The sequence below is a fragment of the Microtus oregoni genome, unplaced genomic scaffold, assembly GCF_018167655.1.
Source record: "Microtus oregoni isolate MIOR12 unplaced genomic scaffold, Mior012 000033F_ref0000390, whole genome shotgun sequence".
Taxonomy (NCBI): Eukaryota; Metazoa; Chordata; class Mammalia; order Rodentia; family Cricetidae; genus Microtus; species Microtus oregoni.
In genome coordinates, this window is record NW_024543092.1 from 27,758,267 (window position 1) to 27,780,402 (window position 22,136).

The window sequence follows — 22,136 nt, forward strand, 5'->3', positions numbered from 1 at the left end:
GGCAAACTTTCAACACATGTCCACAAGTAAGGTTTCTAAATGATGTCTGAAGGCAAATGAATCATATCTCATATTTATGTTGACAAAAGTGTAAGTTGTGGTATTATATCTATTATGCATGTCAGAGTCAATTCAGGGTTTCCATCCAGGTCTGTCTCTCACTTAAATTAACGTGAAAATTTGCTTTATATGTGCTCATACCTCCATAAAGCCTATATTAAGTCAAGATGTGGTGGCGCATGCATTTAATCCCAATACTCAGAAGACAAGGCAGATGGACCTCTGTGAGTTTGAGGCTAACCTGGTCTACTGATCTAGTTTCAGGACAGACACTAAAGTTGCACAGAGAAACACTGAATTGACTGAATTGACCCCACCAATACAGCTACAGCTTTCAATAGAAAAAAATAAAAATTTTAAACCAGGAAAATGAAAGAAAATGGAGCTACATGTAATTTGTTCTATGCTTTATGACCTAACTTGTTATCTACCTAAACTTGCTACATTATTGTTGTTCATATACCTATACCTCTAAAGATATATAATCTTATGAATACTGTCATTAAATATATAATACTAAATACACATATATTAAACTATATACTAATTTAATATGCAACATTCAATATAATATATTGAACTTTGTGTGTATGTCTGTGTATGCGTATGTGTGATTCTAGTGGCCAGATTTGGTTTCATATATATATATATATGAAAAATAAAAGTATTAGTAGGAGGTAATGGATCAAAATACATAAGAAAATTTATAACTGACATACTCCTTGAAAGAACAACTAGAATTAGTTTAAACCTCACTTATTATAGTGATCTTTGATCTAAATATACTTTTGAAACAAAGAGTATCTACTTCTCTGGCTACAAACTGACATGTGTGACTCCAGTCCATTTTAGCCAGTCTCCTTTCTAGACTACAAGTAGGATCTTGGATAATGTTGAGATACTAAAATATTTATGATGTGTCTAGCCATCCTACTAATGTTGCTATCTTCATTCAAAATACATTTTTTGTACCAAAAAAACAAGTTCCTGTATTGAGATGCACAGTTGATCTTCCTGTTTTATTGTTTTGTGTGGTTGGTTCTGAATGGATTTTGTTCATTTGTTTGAAGCAGGGTCTTTCTACACAGCCTAGGCTGTAATGTAATCACTATGTAAATGAGGCCAACTTTGAACTCAAGAGTTCCACCTGCCTCTGCCTCTCAAGTGCATCACTACAGCCTAACCTTGTTACTGAAGCCTGTGACAGAAATTATCAATTTCCCAAAAATAAGTAGCCTCTATCTTCAATCATTTCTTTGAAATTTAGACATACTTAATTTTATTTTATGTGAATGGGTGTTTTGCTTGAATACTTGTCTGTGTACCACATGCACTCCTGGAGCCAATTTGAAGTCAGAAGAGGAGGTTTGATATCTTGGAACTGGAATAACACATTGTGGTAAACTACCCTAGGAATGTTGGGCATCAAGCCTGGTTCCTCTGCAGTAGTTGGCCAAAGCTCTTAACAGTTGAGCTCCTGGGGATTTCATTTTGAGCCTATTTCCTTAACAACAGCACCAATACCATCAAAATACTGCTTTTCCCCACTTAGTATAATGCTGACTGAAGTTTTGGGTAATTTTTTTTTTTTTACTGTACTGATATCTGTCCCTTCTCTTTCAAATATCCAGAATTACTTCTCATTAAATAGCTTTAAACATTATCAAAGGAAGTTCCTCATTTTGTCTACTAAGATTACCATATATTTTCTTTCATTGAGTCTATTTGTGTTCTGTAGTTCACTTATTCATGTTCCTATTTGGATATGTGATTTCTTTTCAATCTATGTTTCAAACAAATGTGATTTGGAGAATTCAGCATCTGAGCATATTTTGATGAGTGCTGTGTTTAACTCTTCAGGAAATTGAATGCAGTTCAATAGTTTGCTATTACATTACCTAGTTTTACTATCAAAGAAAATCTAGATGAGTAGAATTAGTTTAGTCATGAGCCTGTTCAAATTTTTGAGCTGATTTGGAAAGTATAGGTGCTAATTCCTGTGTAAAGCTTTGGGAGAGCTCTACAGTGAGTGATTCAGTATCAGAGCAAGTAAATTATCACATTATCAACAACAATAATTAAAGTATCATTGAAAATAAACTATTATTTATCAGTAAATCATATCCAGAGCTATGTAGTTGATTGAACAGAGGAGAAAGCAAAAACATATTCTCTCTTACATTTTCTCATATATATGCAATAATTCAAACTATTTACATTTTCAGCAAAATCTAATTCGGATGTCAAAATATCAAACAATTACCATTTATTATTAACCTTTTAAAATTGATCTATAACAGATTACAGATGCTTAAATATTTAAGAGTTTAATAATAGACATTCTAAGAGACAGTGACAAAAAATTATAAAAATTTATATTCGAAATCTTGAAAAAATTGAAAAGTGTAGTGATAGGAGCAGTGGGGCTGCGTCCCCAGCACCCGGCTGCCCCTACGGCTAGCTTTACCCGAAATAATTACACCAAACTGTATTCATTTAAATACTGCTTGGCCCTTTAGCTCTAGCCCTTACTGGCTAATTCTGATATCCGGATCAACCCATCTCTAATAATCTGTGAGTACCGGTCTTACCAGGAAGATTCAAGCCTATGTCCATCCTGGATTGAAGCTTCATCGCATGTGTCTGCTCAGGAACCGGGAACATGGCGTCTCTGCTGAGGCATCAGCTCCCGAGAGGAGAGCTGTCGAGTCTGAGCTCACTTCCTCTTCCTCCCAGCATTCTGTTCTGTTTACTCCACCCACCTGTGTTCTAAACTATGAGGGCCAGCCAAGCAGTTTTTTTATATTTTAACCAATGACCTTCCTCCATCATTTCCCCTTTTTCTGTTTAAACAAAAAGAAAAGAAGGCTTTAACTTTAACATAGCAAAATTACATATAACAAAACAGTTATCAAGTAAGAATTACAGTTACAATATTTATATCTACATTATCTTTTATCATAACTAAGGAAAACTATAACTATCTATTCTTCAACTCCATCAAAGACTCCAGAAGGATATAATATTACCTAAGCAAACAAGAAATCAAAACTCTAGAAATGACAGAGACATCTTGCTGCCTGGACAGTCACCCAAAGTTCCTCTGTACCGTTGGGGCATCTATCTTCGGCCTACAGGCCCATTATATCCAGAGACATTTCCACAAAGCAGGAAATTTCAAAGTCAGTCACTATCTGCTTGTCCTGAAAAATGTCTTGCAGACTCTTTCATGAATCAGGAACCCCGAAAGATCATCTCACCTTTAGGCAAGTTCAGTAGTCCTCTCTCTGCGGGTTCTCTGTGTCCAGTTTATGCAATGGTCCAGGCAAGAGCAGTTTCTTGCCCAAATGGCTATCAAACACCATAAGGTGCCTCTTCGATGCCCATCTTCCTCTTGAAGTAGATTAGTGCTGCCAGGAGCAGAGTGTCTCATTGTCATGAAAAACCCTAAGTTATTAAAAGATTTAAAATGCCATATTCTATATTCTTTGAAAGATATGAAGAATGCTTATCTAAAATATATCTATATACATCTAGAAAATCTTAACTAACATGAATACAAACTTGACTATTATGATTATTATCCATTAACCTATATTTCTTAATTATACATTACATTTTTAATGAACTACACAATCACAATATCTTAATCAATAACAGAAATATGCATATACATATAACAAAATTGACCTTAAATCTCTATCAATAAAGTAAAATCCATGTCAATGCAAATTATTCATATCTATTTCATATCCCCCTTTAAATGTAAAAGAATATTTATAAACAATATTTTGGGAACATGGGCGCAGTTTTTTCTCTCAAAACTGCTTCCTGCTGAATGGGGGCATTATTAATTATGTCTTTCATGGTATAACCTGTGTGCCAGGGTCATCTCAGTTGGCAGTTGAACGAAATAATTTTTTGAGGGTGTTACAGCAACCTTTCAGGAGGGTGTGGTCTATCATAACAAATCGGGATAGAAGAAATGAACAAGGTCTCATCCTCTGTGAAAACAAAATAAGAAACTCCTTTCCAAAGCATCATGTCCTTAGATCCAAATTTCAAATTCAAGGCATTTTCAAAATATCTATGTTGGATTAGTTCAGCAGCATTTATAAACAAATATCTTTTGGCATCTGTTGCTCCTTCCTCAGCATTCAAACAATTCGAAGAGAGCTATCACTATCAAAATTCTCTGTCTATTTTCCATCTTTGTACAGCTTTGTTTTAACCTCTATTTCGTTTATTTTTACTTTTAACTTTTTGCTTTTTGAGACAGGTTCTCTGTATCTTTGACCTAGAATAACTCTGTAGACCAGGCTGTCCTTGAACTCTCTGAGATAAGCCTGTCTCTGCAACCCAGTCATTGGGATTAAAGGTGTATACTACTACACCTTGAACTCACAGAGATCTGTTTGTCTCTGCCTTCTAGGCACTGGGATTAAAGGTGTGTGCTACCACACCTTGAAGTTACAGAGGTTAATTTCCCTCTGCCTCCCCAGTGTTGGGATTAAAGGTGTGTACTACCACACCCAACAACTCTCTTCCATTTTTTTTAACTTTAAGAACTTCAACTTTTAGCCTGCACATATATTTAACACACTGTAAATCATTTAAAAATTTTCTTTGTCTTTGAATCTCTTGTTACTCTATATCTCTCTCTGTTTTACTGAACACATGAGCCTTTAATTTACCAAGCAATCTCAGTAGGACTAAAGTGGTGGCTTTGCCGGCTAGATGTAGCCCATTCCTTAGCTTTCTGCCATTCCAAACTTGTGGCTGAGGTACCGGCCAGAGCCGCATTCAGTGCCACAAGTCTACAGTATTTCAAGGTCCTTGCCACCAAACAAGCTGCAACAGACAACACTCAAGCCCTCTCTCTGTAGCTGGCCCTCCTGCCTCAAACAGTAAGAGTTTACCCTGGGAGGACGGCCCAGAAAGCAGGCATTTTAAAACAACACAGGTTTTTTTTCCTGCTACTGCTGAAAACAAACAAGCATTCAGTTGCCTTTTATCAACACCATTTAAATGTTTCATGGCAGGAACTCTTAAGAGCTACAGGGTTTTGCAGCTGAAGCTGAGTCAGGAAGCCTCTCTTAGATGAGAGTGCTTGCTTGCTTCTAGCAAGCAGAGCATACCCGAGAAATAGCTGCTACCAAGAAAACATGCTTTACTCTATCACAAGCTTTCTCACGCTTTCAGTGGATTCAGTTGTCCACACGTTTGAGCGCCATTCTGTAGTAATTTGAGCAGCGGGGCTGCATCCCCAGCACCACGGCCGCCTCACTAGCTTATGCCCCGAAATAATTACACACAAACTGTATTCTTTTAAACACTGCCGCCAGTTTCAGCCTCTTAACCCATTTCTAATAATCTATGTAGCACCACGAGGTGCACTTACTGGGAAGATTCTAGCCTACGTCCAGTCCATCCTGGGTCGGAGCTTCATTGCGTGTGTCTGCCCAGGAGCCGGGAGCATGGCGTCTCTACTGAGGCATCTGCTCCCGAGAGGAGAGCTGTGGAGTCTGAGCTCACTTCCTCTTCCTCCCAACATTCTGTTCTCTTTACTCCACCCACCTGTGTTCTAACCTATGAGGGCCAGCCAAGCAGTTTCTTTACTTTTTAACCAATGACCTTCCTCCATCAGAAAAGAAAGAGATAATCCCTAGACACTTGTAACTAACCACAATTAAATGTAGAGAACTTGTACAGGTTAAACATGTTTTAAAAAAAAAAAAAACAATGATAGGAGAACAAGAACAAAGATCCTAAATAAAGAAGGAATATGTTTTGTGTTGACCAACTACTTCTGTACATGGAAAATATCTTGAAATGTGATTGATATGCCCAATGATACTCAATTAGAATATGGCATAATATGATTATTAAGGACATATTTTTAACCCACAGATCAGTTCATCATTCAACATCAATATGAAAAGCTTCTTCCTACAGTAGATGTGAATTAACAAAGAGATTTAAATGAGACAATGTGTAAAGAGTAAGAAACTTTGGAGTTCACAGTCCTTAACTTACTTTCATCAAATTCCTCCCTTCAAGGTGTGGGGGGCTATTCTGTTTGTAATAGCACAGAGAACAGCTTGGTCATATCATATATTTCACAAGTAAAATGAGTCATAGAACCTGATCTTCTAAATTTTATGTAGAATTAATGTATAACAAAATATCATTTGTACTTTGAATATCCATAAGATAGCATAATCACCTATTATTTTTGATGGTTCTATCAATCATTTATATATATATATATGTATATACATACATACATACATACATATATGGGTATATATAGTATGAATAGATAACTTTTTTATATTGGCAATGTCACAATACATTTTATTGATCTTAGAATAACATGTGGACACTCAGAGCAAGTTGTGTACTTAGCTAATGTTTTCAATGAACACTAATTTAAATTAAGACAATATGTTAGTATTGTGAAACAAGATTTTACTTTAATACAACATTAAAATGGAATTAAAATAATTTATATCAAAGCTACTAATTCACAAATAGTTATCACAACTTCAGTTTGAGAAATATAGAAGCAATTATCATTTTGTATGCATTATTTATCTATTTAAAACAACTTAAAGTATAATATATCTAGAAGGAGTTGACTTGGTAATTTCTCTTTGTCAACCTAACTTCCACAGAATTCAGAATAGAAAATTAAAAAAAAATGTTTGATAAAGAAACTTCACAAGTTTGTGCAAGGAAATATGTTGTTAGCAAGGTGAAAAATATTGTATATTTAACACAAAGTTAAATAATTGGAATAATCAGAGCATAATTTCAATTATCACTAAAGTATAGTAACTTGTAAGTAAAATATTCATGTATAAAAAGTAGAGTTCATGTGTGAGTTATTTTGCATGAGAATGCAGTTTCAAGCTGAAGAGTCTACTGACTGTCCCTTTCACATCCTTGTTCCTAAGGCTGTAGATGAGGGGGTTCAGCATGGGGATCATAACAGTGAAAAGCACAGTGGCCACTTTGACCACAAGCCATGAGTTTTTGGAGTTGGGCACACAGTAGAGAAGGAGAATGATCCCATGGAAGATGCTGATGGCAGTCAGATGGGAGGAGCAAGTAGAGAAAGCTTTTTGGAGACCACCCTTTGAAGGCATCTTGATGATTGTGACAACTATGAAGACATAAGAGGCCAGGATGATGAGGAGGCTACAAGTCTCATTGAATATAGAAATTATTAAACATATCACTTGACTGAAGGTGGGGTCAGAACAGGACAAAGAGAGAATGGCTGAGTACTCACAGGCAAAGTGGTTGATGATGTTAGGTCCACAGTAGGAAAGCTGTAAAAGAGAGTACGTGATCATTGAGGAACAGAACACACCCCACATATATGTTCCAGCTACAAGGAGAGCACAGAGCTTAGGAGACATTGCAACTGTGTAGAGCAAAGGGTTACAAACAGCCACAAACCTGTCATAGGCCATCACTGCTAACATGAACGTTTCTGTGATCACAAATGCACAAATGAAAAAAAATTGTGTCATGCATCCTTTGAAAGAGATAGTCCTGTCTTCCACAATCAAAATTTCTAACAGTTTAGGTGTGAAGACACTGGAATAACAAACATCCAAAAATGAAAGATGACTGAGAAAAAAGTACATGGGAGTGTGAAGCTTGGGATTGATCCTCCTGACCACAATTATGCCCAGGTTTCCGATCAGAGTAACTGTGTAGATGATAAAAAACAGCAAGAAAAGAAGTGCATGTAGATGTGGGTATTCAGAAAAGCCCAAAAGGATGAATGTAGTCACAGAACTCTGGTTTCCCATATCAAGCATCATTCCTTTATTGAGGAAAATAGAATGGAAAAAACATAATTTAAAGCAGGAAACTGGGAAACTGTGATTTGGTAGAATTTTAGCTGAGGCCCATTGAAAATAGGAGGTTGTCCATTCTAATTCATGATAATTTTACTTCAGTTTGAATCTTTCTTGTATTAATTTCTGATTATTTTCATTGATATCGAACTTCAGTCATATAGGATTTTTAATCTAAAATTTAAACACAAGTATCAGATAAAATTATAACTGTCAATTGTATATACATAAAATCTTACAAGGTTTTCTATTAAAATACAATTTTAAGACCCAAAGCACACATCAAAGGCAAAAAGCATTAAACAGGATGTTTTAGTCATACAATCATGTCAGAAGAATCTTTCAGACATAATGCTTTTATCTCATATATTCAAATGCAATGTTAAAGCTACTAGATTTTATCAATCAAGCCATGTGTCATATTTCCACAGCACTGTTTTTATCCATCCTATGGATGTTACATTGTTACCTATTTTTAATTCACATACATTTTGTAATTTTAAGTGGTCTTTAAAGTATATTGATGACATTGTTGTTGAATTTAGGTTCCATCTTCTGATAGATTAGAAAATTCAAGGATCTCAGCACCAGCAAATAAATTTTTTTAAACATGAAATTAAACTTGTTTGGCCAAGTGTAGTACATATCTCATCAAACAGAAAAACAAACACCTATTTACTAGAAACAAAACACAAGTAAAGATTTGCGGAAGAAAAAATATTCTCTCATATTAAAGAAACTAAAATCCTTTTTTATGTAAACAGAGAAAATAAAACATGTGATTTGTTAATAAAGATTAAGCTTTTTGTGCTTTTCTGTTTTTTTTTTGTTTATTTTGTGTTTCTTTGTTTTGTTTTTGTTTATTCTTTAGTTATCCATAAAGAGTCAAAGTATTAAGTGTTCATATGATCAAACCTGAGGGTTAATTCAGGGAGTAAAGTTGGAAATTATATGAATATGATTAAGCATCATGAATGGAAGAGAAAACCAAACTTTTCTATTATTTCATTTTAGAGTTTAAATGAACTATGTCGCTTACCTCAGTCAGGTAGTGTAATTAACATCACCGTCTCTTACAGTAGAAATCCTGCACCACTTGAGACTTTTGTTGACTCATCATACTCTGTTGAAGATTTAGACATGCCATATCTTTCTTTGTAGGTCAATGAAATCATTTAAAGCCTCTTTAACTTGGTGTGAAAAAATAATTCCTGGAACGGTCATATTATACTGTCATAAACATTTTTTGAACTTCTCAATCTACTCCTTAATCCTTCATCTTATATTATGTTTTTATATCAAAACTCTCCTCACTTCTAACAGTCTTCCTTCAGTACTCATCACTAAAATAAGCTGCATATTATTTTTACTAGCATAATTAATAACTAAATGCTAATGTAGAGCATGACAGGTATAGGGGACCATCAGAGATTTTATTATAAAATATATGGCGATGTGTATGTTAAAGTATTTCCAACAAAGAGTCAATTTGGAAACATTTTCCCACTCAGTACTGCATCAAGTAGAAATAGAAAATCTGAACAAGTCAAAATCAAGAAATAAGACTGACTTAGTCATAATTGATCACTCATCAAGAAATAATCAAAAGAGATGCCTCTACTGAGTTCTTCTAAACACTTAAAGAAAAAAATCAATTCTCCTTGCAGTATTATAGTTGTTGAGACTAGGTAACTATTTCCTACCGCATCTCATTAGATCAGCACTCATTGCATTATTCACAAGTCCGATGCTAGTTCAACAGGAAGACTCTATGAGATAACACATTTTGTAAATGTAGGTGAGATATTCTTATTGAAATGTTTGCAAGTTAAATTCTAAACTACACTGAGTATATCACTAAGCAAGTGATACCCATGTCAGATTAAAGCAAGATTTGGTGTTCAATTGAAAACAAAAAGCAACACAACACATGATAAGAATATCTCACAACACTGATTCATACAGAAATGTTTCTAATAAAATTTACTACCCTTTCACATTTGAAAGTAGGAAAGAAATAAATTTTCATATGCAATGAATATTCCTTACCATAGAACATTTTGTATAATATGAATAATTAACAGCTATCATAATATAAAATATTTAAAAATTCAATAATCCCTTTAAGAAAGAACGAAGAAAATGTGCTAAGATTGAAAACTTTTATTCAACATTGTACTAGAAGCCTCAGCCAGAAAAAGTAGGAGAAATAAAAAAAAACATAGTGAAAAAGCCACATTTTGCAAATTATATTGTACTATATTATATAATGTTGCAAATAGTTCACTAAAATTCACTAGCAGTCAGTATTTTATATAAAATATAATGAATTAAAATCAGCATGCAATCTTAAGTATTTTTCCAAAAGCTAATATCCACTTGTATGATATAGGAATGAAGAAAACAATTTTACTCATAAGACATGAAAGTAAAACATGCAGATAACTGCAAATGAAAAAATGAAATAACTTTTTCCAACATGAAGAATTACAGAAGGCAGAAAAGAAATGGAATATTTTCATTGTTTATAGATTCATAGTATCAACATGAGCAAAATGCCTTTCCTACACAGGATAATCTACAGATTCAGTGATCATCCTTTCAGAGCATGACTGACAAATTTTATATAACTGAATGTTAAAGCTAACACACAGAAATAGGGAAGGGACCTATATTTTTCAAAGTAATATTGAGTGGAATGGTAAGGCTAGAGGCAAACTCCATGATTTTCAAATAATACTGTAAAATTCCAGTCATCACACAGCATAGACGCTACACAAAACAAAGCAACTAATGAAACAAATTACACCACTTGAAATAAAACAAACATGATAGTAAAATAAATTATTTCAAATTTTTATTAACATGAATGGAGTAAGATTAGCCAGGCCAATAAATGATGCTGGAAAATAATGTGTTCACATGCTCAATAATAGAATTATATCTCTGTCTCATCAACTATAAAATTAATCTAAATAGACAAATAACTGAATGTAAAATGAGGCACAACAAATTTTATATACAAAACACTATTGAAGTTAATTATTAGGACATTGGATACAGGAAGGCACCTGAATTATTCTAAGGCAATGAACAAAAGAAAAAAAGAGCACTAAATGAAAATAGCCTTGCAAGAGGAAAGAAAATAAAACCAGGATGAAAGAAAGAATTATGGAGTGAGTAACACTTCATAATATAATGTAAGTTAGTGTCTATAACACATAAGGAACTCAACTTGACCAAGAAATCAGAAAGTAGATCTGACAGCAAACAACACGTGTGTATTAGACATTTCTAAAGATAGTACAAAGACATGCCCAAGAGGCAGAGGAAAACTTTCCAACATTATTAATATCCAAGGAAATTTTAATATAAATTGTATAATATTTATTTCACTTCTATAATAATGAATACTATAAAAATTAAAACAGAGAAAAATGTTGGCAATGGTATGATGAAAGGAATAGTCTTTCCCATTGATCCTGTAATGAGAGCAGATACTATATGACTCAGCAGTCATGAATACCATACAACCTAGTATTCAGACTCCTGAGTTTATCAAAAAGAAATGAAACCAGCCTGCTAAATAGACTCTGTACTCTGATAATTACTGTAGCACCATTCACAACATCCAAAATTTTTAAACAAATTAATTATTTGGCCTTATTGGGCAGGTTCTGCAAAATACAAGTTATACAAAATACAAGTTATACAAAATACAAGTTATACATTTTTGTTTGGCCACAAGAAGAATGAAATGTTATCATTGACAATGATAAGACTAGAATTGGGCTTTACATTATTTTTTCACATTACTAAAGGAAATGTGATTATCTTCATAAGAAAAATATGTGATAGTTTGTTTTGAATGGTAGAATAAAACACATTTTTACCTCAAAGTATTTGACAATGGAATGGAAGTGACTGGGAGCCTAAACTAAGGAAGGAGATATGATGAGATACCAATTTATACTGCGAGAGGAGTGATGGTTACTAGACTGATGGTACATAGTGGGGTTATTGTGGATAATAAAAACATGCAGTTTATTTTCAAAATTCAACTGATACATTTTAAAGTATTCATGATAAGTAACAGCTATTTAAAAAATTGGCATGTATAGATTATTTAGAATATATAACAGAAAATGAACTATTACATAGTACCATATCATTATGTATAGTTTTATGTATAAGTTAACGAATGAGTAAAAACTAATAAAATCATAAATGAAGTAAATGGTCTTCCCTCCCACTTCATCTCTAAATTGCCATCAGTGCCTATAGAACAGCAACCATTATAATTGGATAAATTTCTAACACATGATTTTAACCAAGATAACTTTACAAAGAACATGTCACTAAAATTTAAATTCCCACTAATATTATTCATTATTATAAATTTAAAACCATTGCTGATTGTGATAATTTGTTAAATATTTATTACATAGTCTTACATCTCCACTCTCTTCTTATAGAGACAGTCCATGATAAAGAATAATTGTAATTAGTCGAGGAGTGCAGAGTTCATTTCCCATCACCCACAGAGCATCTCATAACTATCTGCAACTTCAGCTTCAGGAGATCTGACCCCTTTCTCTGATATCTGTGTGGCACTGACACACAAGTCATATGCACATGAGCATGACACACACACACGGGGAGAGAGAGAGGAGAGAGAGAGAGAGAGAGAGAGAGAGAGAGAGAGAGAAAGGGAGAGAAGAGATTAATAAAAAAAAAATTTGTTTTTAATGCTGTAAGGGTATACCATGTGTTCAATACAAGTCTGCTTATTGCTTTCAGGGTTCCGCTGCAATGTAAAAGGGTTAATGAAAACTTAGGGATGTTTCTTGTCTGATCATTGTGCAATTGTTTTGAGTGGTGGCACGTGCCTTTAATTCCAGCACTCAGAAGGCAGAAGCAGGTGGATCTTTGTGAGTTCAAGACCAGGCTGGTCTGCAGAGCAAGTTTCAGGACAGCTGGGATTGTTATACAGAGAAACCCTGTGTTAAAAATTCTTTCTGTATATATGAGTTTACAAAAAGAATGATTGCATATTGGAACTATACGAAAAGTGGATTCAGTAATTGCTAAACTAAAACATTAAAAACTTTATGCTTGTGTGGTGCTCTTTGCTATCACATGGGTTAAGGAGCTGAGTGGAAATCTTGAGTAAACCAGTAAAATTATACCAGGATTCATCATATTTGCTTAGCACAAAAGCACAGACATTTATTCAAGTAAGCAGTTGTTACTCTTTCTCATTTCTTATTAGATTTTCATTCCAAAATACTATAAATTCAAAATTGTTGGATAATGAAATCAAAATACATTCTCAATGCTAAGTATTTACCCAAAGAAAGACTTTCCTATTGCAAATTTTAGATTATTACCCTGTTAATCATTAAAAACAGTGACCACAATATTGCTCACCATTAAAAAGGTCCTACATGTTAAGTAAGCCATTCCTTAAAAGGCAATTGTAAATTCTTGCAAATAATTCAATAAAAATATTGTTTTCAAAGTAGCAATGTTTCGAACTATGCAGTGGTGCTCTTAATGGGGCCTTGAAAGGATATTTTATGTACATGTCATATAATGAACATGTAACTGCTCTACTTCAGGGATTCAGGCCCAGGAGAATCCTGAAAGTTTGCTATCACTAACTGAAACAAGCACAATTAGAAGGAACTCCCTCATCTCTTATTAAGTACACAATATCTTTTTTTTTATTGAGAAAAAAAAATTCTGCCTCCTCCCAGCCTCCCACTCCTCCTCCCCTCCCCCCACTCCTCTCCCCCTCCCTCTCCAGTCTGAAGAGCAATCAGGGTTCCCAGCCCTGTGGAAAGTCCAAAGTCCTCCCACCTCCGTTCATATCTAGGAAGGTGAACATCCAAACTGGCTAGGCTCCCACAAAGCCAGAACATGAAGTAGGATCAAAACCCAGTGCCATTGTCCTTGGCTTCTCAGCAGCCCTCATTGTTCGCCATATTCAGAGAGTCCGGTTTTATCCCATGCTTTTTCAATCACAGTCCAGCTGGCCTTGGTGAGCTCCAATAGATCAACCCCACTGTCTCCGTGGGTGGGTGCACCCCTTGTGGTCCTGACTTCTTTGCTCATGTTCTCCCTCCTTCTGTTCCTCATTGGGACTTTGGGAGCTCAGTCCAGTGCTCCAGTGTGGGTCTCTGTTTTTATCTCCATCCATCGCCAGATGAAGGTTCTATGGTGATATGCAAAATATTCATCAGTATGGCTATAGGATAGGATCATTTCAGGTTCCCTATCCTCAGCTGCCCCAGGAACTAACTGGGGACCTCGCCTTGGGCACCTGGAAGCCCCTCTAGTTCCAAGTCTCTTGCCAACCCTAAGATGGCTCCCTTAATTAAGATATGTGCTTCCCTGCTCCCTTATCCAACCTTCCTTTATCCCAATCATCCCGTTGCCCCAAGTTCTCCCCATCCTCCCCTTACAATGACTTCTCAAATTTTGCATGCATATGGATGGAAATAGAAAATAGTATCCTGAGTGAGGTAACCCAGACCCAAAAAGATGAACAAGGGATATACTCACTCATAATTGGGTTCTAGCCATGAATAAAGGTCAGTGAGTCTATAATTTGTTATCCTAAAGAAGCTAGATAAGAAGGTGAACCCAAAGAAAAACATATAGCTATCCTCCTGGGTATGGGAAGTAGACAAGATTGCCAGGCAAAAATCGGGATCATAAGGGTGGGGTGGGAGGGGGGTAGGGGAGATGGGGAGACACAATATCTTTCAAATCATACTGTACTGATATTATGTATAAAAACACCAAAATAGACAGCTGTGTGTGATTCTTTTTTATTTTTATTCTGGTTTGCTTGCTTTTTTTTCTTTGCCTATTTGTTTTTTTTTTGTTTGTTTGTTTTTTGTTTTTTGTTTTTTTTTTTGATTTTTCGAGACAGGGTTTCTCCGTAGCTTTTGGTTGCTGTCCTGGAACTAGCTCTTGTAGACCAGGCTGGCCTCGAACTCACAGAGATCCGCCTGCCTCTGCCTCCCAAGTGCTGGGATTAAAGGCGTGCGCCACCACCGCCCGGCTGCCTATTTGTTTTTTAAAGGAGAGAAAAAAAAAGTGCTTAGAGATGGGCGAATGATGATTTGGGGAAGACCAGGTAAAAGTTTGGAGAAAGAAAACCATAATCAAAATATTTTGTACGAAAAAAATTCCTTTCAATCACATATTAAAAGATAATATAAACAGTCTGCCTATTCATAGAGGTTGTACTTCAAGAGAAAGCACAATTAAATATATGTTGTTATATCAACAGTGTAACAAATTTATCTTTGCTAAAGGATAGCTATTTATTTCACCACTTTTTCCAATTTTTGTGTTGCATAGTACACATTCCTTAGTATAGAGGTACATACACTAAAAGAAACAAAAAGATTTTAGACTCCTACATGAAAGAGAAAACTCCACCATTTTCTATTTTTGAAAAAAATTCACAAAGAATGGTAAATTGCTAAATTACCATTTTACAAAAGTTTGCAGAATTGCATGAAGGTCTAGGTTAGTCAGTTCTATATTGTGATGACAATTTCTTAAAAACTGCCTGTTTATTTATTTTAAACTGAAATATTCCATAAAATGTGGGCATGTTTTATATATAAAGCCTCAGATTATGTGTATTTCAAAGGAGAACAGATAAAAAATTCAGAACAAAATGGTATTATATTAAAAATATTTTTACAAAGGAAAGCAGGACAGACATCAAAAGAATCACTCTATAGATCCATTTTAATATGTATATTTTTATGGATGAAGGGAGAAAATGCTGGGAGAGATGACTGGAATTGAGTTACATTTCTAGAGTGAGGTAGAAACCTAGTACAATGGAAACTCCCAGAAAACTGCATGGGCGACCCTAGTCTACACTCTTAGAAATGGGGCATTGTGGTGATAGTTTATTTGTATCTAACAAATAAAGCTTTCTTAAAGATCAGAGTGTGAAGCTAGTCACTAGAGGCCAGGCAGTGCTCACATGCAATTTTAATCGCAGGACTTGGGAGGCAGAGACAGATTGATCTCTCTGTGTTCAAGGCCTTCCTGGGCTACAAGAAATAGATTGAGTCTAAAAGAGAAACAGAGGCAGGTAGTGTTGGATCACAGCTTTAATTTCAGTACTTGGGTGACACATGCATTTAATCCCAACACAAGGGAGGTGGAGACAGGAAGGTAGATTGCTGGGCATATAAAAATATTAACCCTTTATCTGACTTATGGTTTTTATTATTAAAACGAACTAGAATTCACAATACAAAGCATATAGAGCTTGAACCAACCATCTTCTGTAATAAGGAAAGACCCTGTAGGGATTGTGTAGAAATTGGGACACCAACCCAATCACAAAACTTCCACTTACAATTTATGCTTCCTGCAAGATGTGCTGGGTTAAAGGTGGAGCAAAACTTGGAATAACCAAAAAAATTACTGACCCATCTTGAGACCCATGACACTATAGAGAGCTCACAACTTACATTTTCTGTAGTTCCAGGACACAAAGACTGGAAAGCCAGAGACCTAGGATAGAATAGGCATGACTAGCAAAATATAAATTATAGATTGGAGCCTAGATCAATTGAGGGCAAATACACAGCCAAACAATAGATGGAGCTCAAATTTCAGGAATACTGTAAAATAAGGGACAGGATAGTAGGACCCGCAGAGATAAAGGACATCATATGAAAATGACTCAAAGAATCAACTAACCATAGTTCATAGGGCTCATAGACATTGAACTGACAATCAGGGCACCTGTATGTGTCTGACCTAGGTTCTCTGCATATATGTTACGGTTGTGTCGATTTGCATTCCTGTCTTACACCTAACAGTGGAAGAGGGGTCTCTCTCTGATATTTTTGCCTGATTTTTGACCAGTTTTATTCCTACTGGGTTGTCTCACCCAGCGTTAATATAACAGGATGTACCTATTCTTATTTTAACATGATATGCCAAGTTTTGCTGATATCCCTGGGAGCTCTGCCCTTTTCTGAAGAGAAATGGAGGGGGAGTGGATCTAGCAGAGAGGTGAGGAGTGGAAGGAAAGGATGGGGGTGGGGAAACTGCAGAGACAATGTAAAGTATGAGAGAAGAAAAAAGAAAAGGAGAAAATATTTCATTTATTAGGGTGTAGAAGTTGAGTGTATCCTAAGTACTTTCAAAGATAATAAAAAGCCAACACAAAAGTGTACTACAAGGATTGGGCAGATGACTTCATGAATAAAGAACTCACCACACAAGCCTGCTGACTAAGTTTGAATTTCAAGAACCTTCATAAGAAACAGGTGTTCGTGATGTTCTTCATCTGTTGCAAACAGAGATTCACTTGATGGCAAGTGAAGAAATAATACTGAGACTGGGATAAACAGTGTTACCCAGGGAAGAGAACACCAAGTGGTTACCAAAGACTTAGAAACACATATCAGTATAACGACTGATCTGGTTGTATTTATAATTTTAGGAATGTATGTGTATATGCATATACATATATGTATGCAACAACTATTAATGAAAAAGAGGCTATGGGTTTGAAAGAAAGCACAGAGGTGCTTATGAACAGCATGCTTTGAGTGAGGAAATGGAAGAGCAAAATAATGTAACTAAAAAAATAAAAATAAAAAAAATAAATCATTTTAATAAATCATTAGGTGTGCTTATTGCTCTGTTATAGCAATGTTACAAATGTGAGATGGAGGTCCAGCAGAAAAGTCTCTGGAAGCTGACATTCCAGGCAGCTTTGTATACACATCAGCAAAATTCATCAGCGTTCTGTCTCCACCAAGGTGGACAGTGAGGACAGCAAAAAGTCAGAATCAGATTTCCACACAGACCAAAGCATGTATGTGCCTATATTCATATGCCTGAACATATATAAATACTCACATACATGCATAGTATAAACACATCTCTATCTTACATACAGACCATACAGATAAAATAAAATAAGAAAGTAGATTAGAATAACACACTGTGAGAATGTGTTATAAAGAATCAATTACAACTACAAAGACATGGAAAATATGAACATTTTCAAGAGCTATTTTTTGAAACCAGAATCAGTACATATGAAGTATTTCCTGATTGAATTTGAAATATTTCCTGATAATCTGAAAAATTATCCTGATTGTATTGTAATATGGTGAATACATTTGTTGATACATGATGTCTTCCATAAACACACTGAAATTTTGGAGATAATTTTAAATAATTCCACAAACTGTATTAAACTATAAAGACTTTCACTAACACCTGAAAATTAAACAATAATTCTATGCTTCCACAATGCTCTCACTGATTCCATTTTGGTATCCATCCCACAGCCTACGATCCTACAGCATAAGAGTTTTACTCATTTCTCCTTCAAAAGATTTTTACCAATTCAGTGAGTTCAAAGGCAGAGAGTTTTGCAATCTCTTCTACTGCTCAATTAAATAGTCACAGCTAATTCAACCCATCTACAAGATGATGAGGAGATGATCTTGATATATTTGGAGAGAAGAGAGGTTATGTTACAACACACCTGTACCACACGTATTGGTTATTCATAAGATACCTGGGGAAATGTACTAAAGGAAGGAAGGCTTTGCTTTAGTTCATCCTTCAAGGTTAAGTCTATCATGGCAGAATTAGAAAGAGGAAATGCTGGTGCTCAAATAGCTTTCTTGTAAAGTTTAAGACAATATCCCAGGAAATGGTGCTACTCATCTCAATTTACCCAATAGAGACAAACCGTCACAAACATAGTCAGAGGCTAATTTAATCTAGATAATGAGTTACAAGTGTATATGGAGACTTGTTTTCTCAGTAATTAAAAACGCTGTTTATGTAATGTGACAATATTGAGCATTATTCCATGATCACTGACCTATGACTTTATCATTCACCACACTCATTCATTTGGGGCTTAGCCATAGGACTTTATTTAATGCATAACATGCAGACAAATAAGACCTAGCCTTTTCAAAAATGATTTTAACATTGTCAAAACTCTATTAATATAGCTGCCTGCAGGAGACAGATGCCTCCACAGGAGCCCACCAGATTCTTGCCAATAAGCCACAGTCACATGATGATACAGAGATTAGTAGAAATGGGTTAATTTAAGATATAAGCGTTAGCCAGAAATACACTTAAGCTATTGGCCAAAGAGTATTGCAATAAATACACTTTCTGTGTGATCATTTTAAGTCAGGGTGGTCAGGAAATAAACTAGTGGCCTCTTCCAACAAATTGGCAACAACATAGGTGACTACATTCATAAAATCTGAAAGAGCGTTGTTTTTTTAGATGGACTCTGTTTGCTGGCAGCAAGTAGGAGCCCCATGGCTCGTTTTTGAGAGGTCTTCCTGATTTATTGGTAGGAAGAAAACAACTTTTGAAATGGCAAGTTCATGCTGCCAGCACAAACACAGGATTTTTTAGGAGGTTGAGCACTTGTGGTGTTTGTTGACAGCAGGCTACAAGTTACTTGCTGGCAACATGGGCCAAGTGATTAGCAGAATTGGGGTGGTGAACATGGCTCCCACACCATAGTCTCAGAGGCAGTGAAAGGACATCTTCAGTGTTGGACTGGGTGGAGCCAAAAGGCAAAGCAGTCTTAGTTCTAGCATTTTAAGAAGTGGTTCTGGTCAGAAAAGGATTACAGATACGTAAAAAAAGATAGATTCAGATTTTTAAAAAAGACCTCTAAATGGGGCACAGTGTTGGATAAATGCACATAGGTATGAGAGAAGGAAGAAAAAGAACATCGACAGTTATAAAAAGAAGTAAACGTATTTAAAAGTAAAACAAAGTCTTTAAAGGGACAGAGAACAGATGGTAATACATTGAAAGGGTAAAGGAAAAATAAATTATATAAGGATGGAAAACACACAGATAATTTGTGTTATGTATATTATTGTGTTTTTTTATTTTTTTTGGCTGTGAATGAGTTAAGTACTGAGAGACATTTTATTGTACAGGTTGCTAAACTAAACTAACATATATTTTAAGTGTCTTGACTTCAAAACTTGGGTCTAAGAATTTGTTGCTTTGGAAAAGAGGTTCATGTTTTCTTTCCACAGAGGATGAGAACTAGTGATTTCCTTCATCCAGACTAATGTGGTTTAGTGGACCAAGATTCTTAGAAAGGTTGAACACTCTCAATAATTTGTTTGCCCAACAAAATGCAGGAAAAAGTTTGGAGAGGACTACATCATAATTCCCAAATATTGTTTTAAAATGTTTGTTTAGATTTGAAAGAGGTTATGCTATAGAGATTTGCATTGATACGGATCTTGGTTTATTGATGTAAATTATATATATATATATATATATATATATATGCTCTTGATGAAGGCATTGTACTTTTGCATCTCATTTAAAAGGGTAATTTATAATTAAGAAATATAGGTTAATAGAGATTTTTTATAATAGTAAAATTTGTATTCATGTTAGATTTTCTAAATGCTTAGAGATGTATTTCTGATGGATAGATATTCTTCAGATCTTTCAAAGAGTTTGGAACAGGTATTCTATATTTTTCTGTGTTTCTCAAATTATTGATTTGACATTTTTCTCTTTCTCTAGAATTCATTGTTTCTTTCTCATTGCATATTGATCATGTACTATACTTATACTAAATAGAGAAAATAAATGTCTGTAGTCTGTCTGCACTTAGAAAATAATACTACAGTCTCTCCCTCTCTCCTCTCTCTCTCTCTCTCTCTCTTTCTCTCTCTCTCTCTCTGTGTTTGTGTGTGTGTGTATGTGTGTGTGTATTCCTCTCTGTCTCTCTCTTGGTCTCCATCTCTGTCTCTATTTCTCTGTCTCTCTGTCTCTCTCTCTGTCTCTCTCTCTCTTTCTCTCTCTCACTCATTCACACACACACACACACACACACAAACACACACTCACACAATTATGTCAAGTGAGAGTGCAGTTTGGAGCTCATAAGTCTCCTGACTGTCTCTTTCACATCTTTATTCCTAAGGCTGTAGATAAGGGGATTCAGCATGGGTATCATGACTGTATAAAGAGCAGTGGCCACTTTGACAAAGAGCCGTGAGCTGTTTGAGTTGGGAACACAATACAGGAGGAGTAAGATTCCATGGAAGATTGTGATGGCTGTTAGATGGGAAGTGCAGGTGGAGAAAGCTTTTCGTAGTCCTCCTTTGGAAGGCATCCTAATAATAGTGACAACTATGAACACATATGAGGCTAAAGTGATCAGGACACTAGAAGACTCACTTAATATAGAAATGACTAAGCATACCATCTGGCTAAAGGAGGAGTCAGAGCAGGATACAGAGATAACAGCAGAGTACTCACAGCCAAAGTGATTAATAATGCCATAGTCCCAATAAGAGAGTTGTAAAAGAGTATATATGATTATTCCTGCACACAGGCCACCTACCATGTAAGTCCCAGCTATTAGTAGAGCACAGAACTTATGAATCATTACAACTGTGTAGAGCAGGGGGTTACAAACAGCCACAAACCTGTCATAGGCCATCACTGCTAACATGAACATCTCTGTAATCACAAATGTACAAATGAAGAAAAATTGTGTCATGCATCCTCTGAAAGAAATGGTTCTGTCTTCCATCACCAAGATCTGCAACAGTTTGGGTATAAATACACTAGAATAACATATATCCAAAAATGAAAGATGGCTGAGGAAAAAGTACATGGGTGTGTGAAGTCTGGGACTGATCCTGATAACCACAATTATGCCCAGGTTCCCCATCAAAGTCACTGAGTAAATGGTCAAGAACAGGAGGAAGAGAGGTATTTGAAGCTGTGGATATTCTGAGAAGCCCACTAAGATGAATGTGGTCACAGAGCTCTGGTTCATCAGTTCACATGACATCATGTTTCAGATTATAAAAGAGGAAGAGAAATGAAATGAAAGTGAATGGAATTTGAGAGAGTGGAGTGGTAGAAACTTAGTTGGAGCTTGTCATGAAACGTAAAATCAGATATGAGCATTTTAAATTGGGAAGCTTTACGCTTCAATTTTTGTTCTTGTGTGGCTGATCACAAATAGCATTTTGAAGCAGTGTCCTTTTTTCTTCACTCCTGTGTTTTCCAGATCTGGAATTAAAATGTAATATTCATCAGCATCACTCTATGTGAGCTACAATTATATTTTAATAAGAATATGTATATTATATTTATATTTGTTTG

General features: G+C 35.3%; 2 protein-coding genes across 2 annotated transcripts; both read right to left on the bottom strand.

Annotated features, from left to right (window-relative positions):
• Positions 1-6,947: 6,947 nt before the first annotated feature.
• LOC121466530 (olfactory receptor 5D18-like) lies at positions 6,948-7,898 on the bottom strand. The gene has a single exon (XM_041680285.1). The coding sequence runs from the start codon at positions 7,896-7,898 to the stop codon at positions 6,948-6,950; it is 951 nt and encodes a 316-aa protein (XP_041536219.1).
• Positions 7,899-20,868: 12,970 nt separating this feature from the next.
• LOC121466562 (olfactory receptor 5D18-like) lies at positions 20,869-21,822 on the bottom strand. The gene has a single exon (XM_041680340.1). The coding sequence runs from the start codon at positions 21,820-21,822 to the stop codon at positions 20,869-20,871; it is 954 nt and encodes a 317-aa protein (XP_041536274.1).
• Positions 21,823-22,136: the final 314 nt, after the last annotated feature.